The sequence below is a fragment of the Aethalodelphis obliquidens genome, unplaced genomic scaffold (assembly GCF_003676395.1).
Source record: "Aethalodelphis obliquidens isolate GAN/ISIS:26980383/991018 unplaced genomic scaffold, ASM367639v1 scaffold46, whole genome shotgun sequence".
Classification (NCBI taxonomy): domain Eukaryota; kingdom Metazoa; phylum Chordata; class Mammalia; order Artiodactyla; family Delphinidae; genus Aethalodelphis; species Aethalodelphis obliquidens.
The window spans coordinates 11,031,608-11,041,501 of record NW_020837990.1 but is presented as its reverse complement, the minus strand read 5'-3'; the positions used below and the strand labels follow the sequence as shown (position 1 = coordinate 11,041,501).

General features: G+C 46.2%; 1 protein-coding gene across 12 annotated transcripts in view; it reads left to right on the top strand.

Moving 5' to 3' along the window:
* Positions 1-573: 573 nt before the first annotated feature.
* Positions 574-9,894, top strand: part of NCAM1 (neural cell adhesion molecule 1) — a 317,279-nt gene continuing 307,958 nt past the window's right edge. For 10 of the 12 annotated variants that reach the window (XM_027082289.1, XM_027082288.1, XM_027082287.1 and 7 more), the window contains exon 1: positions 758-982. In XM_027082289.1, coding sequence (XP_026938090.1) covers positions 931-982 — 52 coding nt within the window. In that variant the 5' untranslated portion in view covers positions 758-930. Of the gene's footprint in view, positions 983-9,894 lie in introns of all 12 variants that reach the window. The other 2 variants (XM_027082291.1, XM_027082284.1) reach the window with 2 other exon arrangements.

The window sequence follows — 9,894 nt, the reverse complement described above, 5'->3', positions numbered from 1 at the left end:
ATCTTGGTTATCTTTATAAAGAGGCCACAGATTCCAGCATTTATAAACAAGAAAACATTTTCCTGTAGTTATTTCTGAAAATCCCTTCTAAACATCTGCGTTTTCCTTCTAACTTAAGTTGCTTCCCACCTCCTTCCCCTGAGATCTGCTGCCTCTCTGTGGGAGAGCACACTTCATACCCAGTATAAAACAAACAAACAAACAAATTAACAAACAAAACCCAACAACAGCAATCCCCCTCCTTCTCCAAATTTCTAATTTCCTGCACTTAAAACAACTAAGTCCTAGGCTATCCTTATAATTCGAGGATCTTAGGATCTAAATGAAGGATTCGACAACTTTGAAACCCTACACAAACCCAAAATTTTACTTTTATTATTTACTAGTTATTAAAGTATCCTACCTTCCTGATTAAGGAAGGTTGGATGGCAGCAAGGACCGCGGAGGCACAGGCGAGAAGTGTGAAAAGAAGAAATCCCAGTTCTGCCTGGAAGACTGCCTGTGAAAGAGCCCGACTCCTCCGGCAGTTCCACGCCGGGTTTTGCAGGCGGCCGCAGCTGCCTCCCCTGTCTCTCTTACCTCCTTGATGTTCGGCACTATTTGTGGCCGGCGTGGTGGAAGGACACAGTGAGGTTCTCACCCCCGCCCCCCACTCCCATCCCCAGTTCCATCAAAGCGAACCCGGGCCAGCGCAAGGATCTCCGAGTTGCGAATGTGCTGAGGCTGGGACTGTCACTCATTCTCCGATCAGCGCGTGAACGCAGCTCGGCAGCGGCTGGCAGGAAACAATTCTGCAAAAATAATAATACTCAGCCTGGCAATTGTCTGCCCCTAGGTCTGTTGCTCTGCCGCCGTCCACACTCGCTGCAAGGGAGGGGGGGGCAGAGAATTTACCGCGGCAAGAACATCCCTCCCGGCCAGCACATTACAATGCTGCAAACTAAGGATTTCATCTGGACTTTGTTTTTCCTGGGAACTGCAGGTACATTTTCAAAATTAATATTCGCAATTTGATTTGCTAATCGCACCCTCCCCCAACTCCTCCCCCCGAGGAACGGTGTTATTTGGGGTGGTTTTACATGGAATGCTAAGAGTGGTCATTTTCGTTGAGCTGAGGAAGGAGCGCGTCGCCCTTGCTGCCCACCCGAACCCTCCCGGGCTGCCTGGACTGGGGCAGCCTCCCCGCGTAGAGAGCGCCAGGCGCCCCTCCAGCTCGCCCGCCCTTCCCACTTTGTGTGCCCGCTGCGCTGGGAGCGGAGCAGCCCGCTCCCGGGACGCTGCGGCCGCGCCGGCGATGGGCAGCGCTCCATCCCCAAAGGCGGGTGGCGGGCGGCGGAGCGGGGGAGGCCGCGGTTCGGTGGTGCAGCCGCACAGGCTCGGGTTCTGTGGGGAAGGGGCTTGTCAGCCCCGGTTCCGCGAAGACTGAACAATAAGGCCGGGGCAGCCGCCCCCGATCGTTATTTCCCTGGGTCTAATAAAGTGGGGCTCGCCGCCTTTGCGCCTTTAGCCCCCGCCCCGGCCGAATAACGGTTTGAAAAATGGGGCGAAATGGGCAGAATTTCAGGGCTGTGTGGCCGTTGTTGCACCCCCGTCGGTATGACGTTAGTTTTTCATTTGCCAAATATCTGGTTAGTTGCAAAGCCTGCTCTCGGCCCGGAGCAAGAGGGATGGGAGGATCGAGCGCCGCGTTTTGACAGGAGGAAGTGCGGAGGGGCGGAGGGCGAGGAGGGCGTGATCGGGGCTGCCTGGTGTGTGTGTGCGCGCGTGTGTGCGCGTGTGTGCCTTCACACGCACCGCGAGCCCCATGTTGCGTGGTGCGAGAGAAGAATGGCAGGTAGCCGCCCGAAACACCTCGCCCCAGTCTCCTTTCTTTGGGCGAGGTTCCCGACCCTGGCAAAGTGCGAACAATAGGAGCTGGGAGGAAGACAGTAGTGATGCTGCCGCGGGTGGCGGAGGCTGCGCCGCCGCCCATAAAACCTTGGCGGCAGGGAGGGAGGTTTATTTCATTTGGGGTATTTCCATCCCGGCCTCCCTGGAAGATTCTTCAGTGCGTGCCCACCCTTCCCTCCAGCTGCTCACCCCACCCCACCCCGCCCCACCCCAGGATTTGCGTTTTGGAGCTGACGGACGGGGAGGGGGAAGAAAAGGAACAGGAACCGGAGAGAGCTGGGTGGGGTGGGCAGACATTCTCGGTGGGGGGCGTGTGCTGGGAAGCGCCCGAGGAAAGCCGGGCGGAGGGGTCTCTGTGTTGTGGCCGCCGCTGCCAGCTGCCGCTAGAGCTGCCCTAGACGGCCGAACCTGGGTGGGGGAGCGCGCGGGGCGGGCCGGGGAGCACCCAACGCGACCCCTCCCCAGGCGGCACGAGAGCCGCGATCCGCCGCCACCTCCAGCTAACTCGGGTCCCTCCCATGGCGACCAATCAGAGAGAGGCTGGCTGGGCGGGAAGCCGCGAGAGGCTTTTATTTCGGCGCGGGTGGCGGCCGGGAGCTGCCAGGACAGTCTCCCGGTGCTCCAGCGTAACGGTCTCTCTCGCCCCACGCCGGGAGGAACCCCGCCCTGCGGCGGGGTCCCCAGCCTGCCCAGTTTCCGAGGAGATAAAATGGAGTCGAGGTGGTTACCGGGAGGTCTCCTGGTCTGGCCCGCCCGTGCTTCCCCACTCGTGCCTCCTTCACGCCGACTTGGAGCATCCCTCCCGCCCCTCTGGCACACACACGCCCGCGGAACCGTCCAGACCGGAGCGTGCTGCCTGGGAGGGCGCAGAGGCTGGGCGCACCGACACGCGTGCGCTGACCAGTGGGCAGGGGGCGAAGCTCTGGGCGGGCCGGGGGCGGAGCCTTGGCAGGGGTGGTGAGGAACCCCGTGAGGGGGAGGGGGAGGGGAGGGGGAGGGGGAGGGGGGTCTGCCAACCCCAGCTGGCTTCTCGCTCTGTACCGGCCGTCCCCGGGTCAGCATCCCGCCCCCCGCCCGGGCATGCCCTTTCCCATCGTGTCCGTGGGATTCCCGGGCGCGATTTCCCCGCACTGCACGCGGGGGTGTGTGTCTGGGATGTCCTCTCTTCTAGATGGGGGCGTAACGGTAGAGACCTGATCTTTGGTAGGCCTTTAGGGGGGATCGACCAGACGTCCTTTCCAGCGTCGTGATGTGTGTAACTCTTGGTGTTGGGATCCCCAGGGAATTCCAGGTTGGATATTCAAGGCTGCCCAGGCAAGGGTGGCATTCTGACCGGTGTTCTCTGGAAGGAAAGCGTCCTCGTTCCTGGCCCTAGTAACGTGAGGATGGGAAGAAGGCAGAATGGGAAACACATACAAGGTTGCTTAACAAAAGAAAGAAGTTGAGTGGTTTTCCAAAGAGAAATAATTTTCCATTAAAGTATTGTTTTTACCATAGCTTAAAAAAAAATGTAGAGTTCAAGTCAAAGGATCAGGACGAAAATAAAAACGAAAACACACACACATACGTTTTGTTGTTGTTGTTGTTGTTGTTTGGCCTGCAGTGTTCTGTTGTCTCCAGGGACAATGGTTGCTCAGTCTCTGCTCCACTGGGCTCACATGAAAATTTAGATGTAAGGTGTGCTCACCTTAATATACCAAAGGAATCAGGTCTGCTGCCCCTTTGTCATTTTGGTGTCTTATGCTCCTTAGGAATAAAGTGAAACGTTGTGGAATTACACAGCAAATTTGAGTTTATTCTAACTGCAGTTTTAGATGTTTTGTGGAAAAATCGTTTGATTGAATGATCTGGAATGGTTGTTAAGTCATACGTTTATTTGATAATCTTATAATCCTCTCTGCCAATTTAACTTGGAAGAGTCAAGGAGTGATCAGGACTGCTTTTCTAACAAGTAGCACCAGATTAAGAACAAAGAACACATTTGCTACCCAAAAGCTAGCTTGCACTGTATTTATAGTATATATAATATCATTTACTAAACGAATTAAGGTATGTTTCAGCGGAGTTCGCTATGAATACAGTTATGGTGAGCTATATTTTTTCACTGGTTTTCATTTTAATATCAGTAATGTATCTTTCTGAACAAAATTTAACGGAATGTAATAAAGCCATATTTAAGAATGTGGGAAACCTTTTACAACTCTGTCCAAAAACCGAAAAGTTAATTTTCTTTCAGCAACTATTAGCATATTTTAAAATATTGAAAATAACCTAAACTTTATTTAAAATTCAACAGAATTAAACGAAAAGAGAATAAAATCCAGACATTGTGGATGCTTGGCCTGTCACGTGTTTAATAGCTCTTGAGTTGCTATTCCCACTACAAAGATTCTAAAGATCTGCCAACTGGGGCTAAGTTTTCATTAGTCTAACACTTAACATTGTTTTTTAGAGTCAGTTTTCAAGAAGCTCCCCCTGTCTTCCCCCAACACACTGAACTTGATGATTTCTTTCCAGATACATTTACCCAGGGTCTGTTTTTTAAAAAATAATATTAAAATAGCAGAAAACAGCAGGACACATGCGTGTTTAATAAAGGAGGTTCATCCAAGTCTCTATGCTGATTGATTAAACTAAGGGTTTGTTGATTTAAGTGGTTACTGTTTCTCGAGCTTGATAGTTCAAGAATTAAGGCACTAATTGTTTGCCAAAAAAAAATTATGGTGTGGGTGTGCTGTTTGCAAGGACTGTAGGTGCTTAGTCAAGGCAGCAGGAAGAGAGAAAAATTAGTCACTGGAACCCCGAATTCTGAGTTTTGCATAAGTGCTTTACTTTGGAATACATTTATCATTAATTGATTTCCTCAAATAGGTAATATGTCATTTAATGTAAGTAGTCTATATTTTTTCTTAATAGGGAACAACATCTTAATTGCCTTTCAAAATAGCACCATTTCGTCATTCAAATACTAATCTTTAGACATGACAGACGTTTTTATTTGCTGCAGAACTCAGTTTTGTAAATTACAGACAGCATCTTGTAAACTTTACACTGCTTGAAATACAGGCTTTGGAATTTCTGATCCAAGCACTGAATTTTTAAGGCGACAAAGCCTCTATTTAATATTAGTTTGATGAATTCCCCACGTTTATGGTCTTCAGAGTTACAGAACTGGGGCTGCTTTCCAGACTGAAAGGGACTTCAGTGCTGCTGGCAGACCTCCAAAGATATTTTACAGACAGTTCTTCCTGTCTTGGTGGAAAATAAGTGATCGACTACCTGTTGCTAAAGAACGGTTTGAACTTTCCCTGCTGATCTCGGGTTTGTGGTGCTGGAGAGCAGAACCAATCGACAGGGAGGGGAGAGAAGGGACTGGCACCTGCCCCCGTCAGTCGTCTGGGAACCGTCACCCTGGGAGGAGACAAAGGCATTTTAAAAAGGCTCTCCTGCACTATTTAAGTATTGAGCTTCCGAGTACACACATGTCTTATGCTGTCAATATAAATATTTTAATGTAAATTCCATAACTGATGATTCTTCGGTTTAGTCACCTAACGGATATATAGGCTAAGAAACTTTGGGAACATTAAAAGAAGTGACAGGAAATTATACGCAGCATTTTTCCAGTCTTAAAAATGAGTTACAAATTAAACGAAATTGAAAACATGACTCAACAGGCCATGTAATGATAATAGCTCTTTGAGCTTTGAATCAAGAAGACTAAAGGTTAAGATTCCTTTAGTCAAAAAAGAAGAAATAATACGATTCAGAGGAGAATTTTATACATCTCTTCAAATGGTGAGTCTCTGAGCAATATTGTCAGAGACAGCCTCTTAGGAAGAGCGAATGCCCAAGGACCTCTCCGAGTCCTAGTGAATAGGTCTCTGTGAGATCCCAAGTTTTTCATATGAAAAAAACATGTAGTGAAACTATTATCCAGGTAGATGTACTTACTGCTGTAGAGCAGTGCAATGCCGAAGTCAGTCTGAAGGTCAGAGGCACGTCAACTCTAGCCCTTTTTGTTATTACCTCTTGGTGCCAAACTTTAAGACCATTTGCTGATGTAGAGGGACGTAAATTATTTGGCGTTGCCAGTGGTGCCATTACACTCTTTTATTTCACGGTGTTGAAATGCTGTCTCTTGGTTGAAGATCCTCATTAGGGGCCTTGCCTTTTGATGTTGGCCTGGGTGCCAAATGGCGGCTTTTCGGGCACTTTCATTGTATCACACTGTTAGGCCACGTCTGCATGCAGCCACTGAGTTCACTGTTTTCAGTTAGGTAGACACACTTTTCCCTTCCTGCGGGATTAATTTAGCTTCCAGGCAATCACTCAAAGAGAACTATACTAGAAGGACAAGACATTTGGTCTATGTTGTGTATGTGTGTTTTTGATTTAAAAAAAGATTTTAATAAACCTGTTAGGCATTCGTTTTCTCTCAGATATATGTAAATATGCTTGCCTTTCAATTCAAAGATTGTCTCACTGGTATGACTTGAAAGGCCTCTGTACAACTTGTATTCCACTGGATACTCTCCCTGAGTAGTTTTGATTTGGAGCTGCAAACCCTGGCAACATCTGGCCCTGTTTTCCATCCTGTATCATTCCTGAGAGATCTGATTACCTCACCATTTAGGAATATTCATAGTGGTATCACACTGTTGGAGATTGGGTTACAATAGGTATTCTCTTAAATACTTCATCAAATATGTTGAGTGCCAGCTTTTTATCATCGGCTCTGTGGGGAATTACAAAGCACCGTGATGACCTAATTTCTGCTGTCAAGGAACCCTGTGAGTAAGAGAGCCTAGAGATTAAGTGTGGCCAGCGGCCTAGGGCCCTAGGGTGAAATCCCAGGCACACAGACCCTTTATTAGCTCTTTGATCCTGGGCAAGTCAGTTCCCTTCTCTAAGTTTGTTTCCTCTTCTGTGAAATGGGAAAATTCGTAACACCTACTTGGTAGAGATCTTGTGAATATTTTCGAATGCACATGAGCTGTGCTTATTAAGGAGAAGAAGGGATGTATATGGGTCTAGAAAAAATAATTATTCAGACATAATGGTCTTGTTTTAGACAGACTTTAAGAAGAATGTAATAGGAACTCTACTTCAAAGATGAGAACTAGATTTTTTTTTAATCTGTTTTTAAATATGCCTGCGTGTCTTGTTGGTTTATGAATACTTCAGAGAGAAAAGGGTCTCCTTATGAGGTTGAAAGCCGTTAGCACAGGGATGCATCTGGGTCTCATGGGGGCCAAAAGGTCTACAATTTTGAATGCCCTTTTTAAGGAAACTTCAGTACTCTCTTGCTTTCGACCGTTAGAACAGGTCATCAGGTCCCCATCCCCCCCAGAGCCTTGGAAGGACCCTGTGTAACGGAGGAGCCCATGCAAACTTCTGACCTGCCATAGCAACTGTGTTGGTCTCCTCGGGCCCACTCGCTTGAGAATACAAGCTAATTGTTCCAATGTGTTAAACATGTACCTTGTAAATGTTGTGCGCTGCTTTGAACATTAGAACCATGTATCAAAATCAAAGTTATTTTTGAAAAGAAAAAGCTATTTGACCTTTATTTTATAGAATATCTTAGGTGAGATCTGAGGTGATTTAATATGTCTCACTGCTGATATTTTTTGTAAATTACAAACTGGAATAAAATAAGGTAATTGATATTATTATTCAAATGAGTCAAACATAAGTGCCCTATTGGTGAGGCAGGAAGAGGTTTGCCAGCTAAAGGCATACGATACTGGAGAAGAGACTGAAGGTTTAGCTATCAAAGAGGGAATAAACTGAATATATAATCCCAGTAAGTGTGTCTTAATCATCACTGTACAATTCACAGAGTGTTTGATACGCATTATATCTTTTAATCTTCATATCTTTTATTCGGTAAATATTTATCAAGCACTTATTGGGTGTTGGGTGCTAGGAATACAGTGGTAGACTAAACATAACATCATCCCTGTTACCTAAACGTACATCATCCCTATGTAGAGCTTCTAGTCTAACAGTGTGGAGGAATATAGACATTAGCAAAGTAATTCACACACATCTTTATAATTATATATTCTGATTAAAAACTAAGGAAAGGAGAAGGGTGCTATGAGAGATTATCGGGGGGGAAATCTTTCTTTGGGTAGTTGAGTGAGTGAGCAGGTAACGTTTAAAGAACTCTCTGTGAAGTAGGAAGGACAGATGCTCTTCTCGTTTTAAGGCATGGTTGATTGACTACTTAACAAACATTGAATCACGACAAATATTCCTGACTTCCTTAATTCAGTGAACCTTCCTGAAACCTTGTGATGGTCAAATAGTTTCAGGAATTGTGCTCAGTTTTGGATTATGAAGTCAAGTAAGATATGCCTCTGCTTCTAGAGCTTACCATCTAGTGTTGGGGAGAGACATACTCTACTTACAAATAGAGACATGGATTAAATGCCATTGGAGCACAAGGAAGGAAGCAATTAACTCTGCTTGGGGCTCCCTTGAGCTGGGCGTGGGGCACCAGTTTGCCTTCACTGGATGGAACAGGAAGAAGAGGTGATTCAGCAGAACCAACACACGGAGATATGAATATATACAGCCACGTTTGGGGAACAGTGTTGGGTACCTGGGGAGAAGTGGCCAGACTTGAGGAGAAAAACCAGTTCTCTAAGGGCAGATTGTGTTAGGTCTTGAAATAGAAACTGAGTCTAAGAAGGGGTAAGTGATTTACACAGGTGAAGCTGGGACTATAACAACATTCGTTGGCTGAATTTCATCCTTTTTTAAAGTTAGGATAATTTGAATACATATAGCCTTGGAATACGAGCCAAGCAAATGTGAATTTGCTTGGCTTCTGGGCTGACCGATCTGATGGAAGTGAGGGGGGCAGTGGTAGGTGGAGGGCAGTATCAAGAGCTTTGGAGTCTGACAGGTCTAGGTTGAGGTCACTGTCACTGACATTCTGCAAGGTGCTGCCCTTTTGAGCCCGCTTCCCCTGTGTAAAATGGAGAAAATGACACCTCCCTTACGGATTTTGGTGAGCTTAAATAAAATCACATATGTAAAACAGGTAATATGCTGTAGGTACTCAATATACCTATACCTTCTTTTAAAAGGTTCATCCTGCATGGAGGTTTTATTTGAAACCTTTATTAAACAGGTGTGCTGTGAATGTGATGTGCAGAGTTCTGTGCTGGAGGCTGAGGGGAAAAACAAAATACATTTAAGCAAGTTATACCAGGCCTGCAGAGGCTTTCAGATGGCTGGGGAGAAACCACTTACTTTGTTCAAACACTTAATCCTGAAAGGTACTATGTGAATAAGTGCCTAGAAGGAAGGAGACGGGTAATAATTGTGAGAATTGTTCGGAAAGGCAAAAATTGTCTTGGTTGGTTTAAATGTTTGGAAAAAGATGTGGCAGAGCTAGTACTTGATCTGAAGCTCCGGGGACATAAGGATAAATCAGAGGAGGAAGGACCCAGCTCTCTGTAGGAAGAGAAGCATCTAGCTAGAGGATTATTGGTATTGAAGAGCAGTGAAAGCAGATTGGATATTGGGACAAATCTTATTAAAATTTTAAATGCTGCGCAAAGGAGAGGGTGCTGCTGGAGATGTAAGAGAAATCATTTAAAAAAATATTTAAGAGTATAGTCAACTACAGCAATTGAACGTCTGCTGTGCTAGGCTGTGTGTTTGTTGCCAGCTAGGAATCAGCAGAGAATTAAGTAGGAGCAAATCAATAGAGATCGTTGCAGTCCTTAAGGGGAGTTTTGGTTTTATGCGGCAGCCACTATAGTGGCTGGACAAAATCATGAGTTGGTAAAAGGATTTTTGCTGCATTATGAAAAATCAGCTAGATGATGGAGGACCCAGAGGCTAGGAGATAGGAGAGCCAGTTGAAGCCGCTTTGAAGGCTAGTGAAGTCTAATGAAAGTCTTTTGCTTGATGGGGTAGGAAGATGTGTATGTGGGGAAATGAACTGTTGGGCTTAGATTAAAAAGATTTGGGTTGAAGATT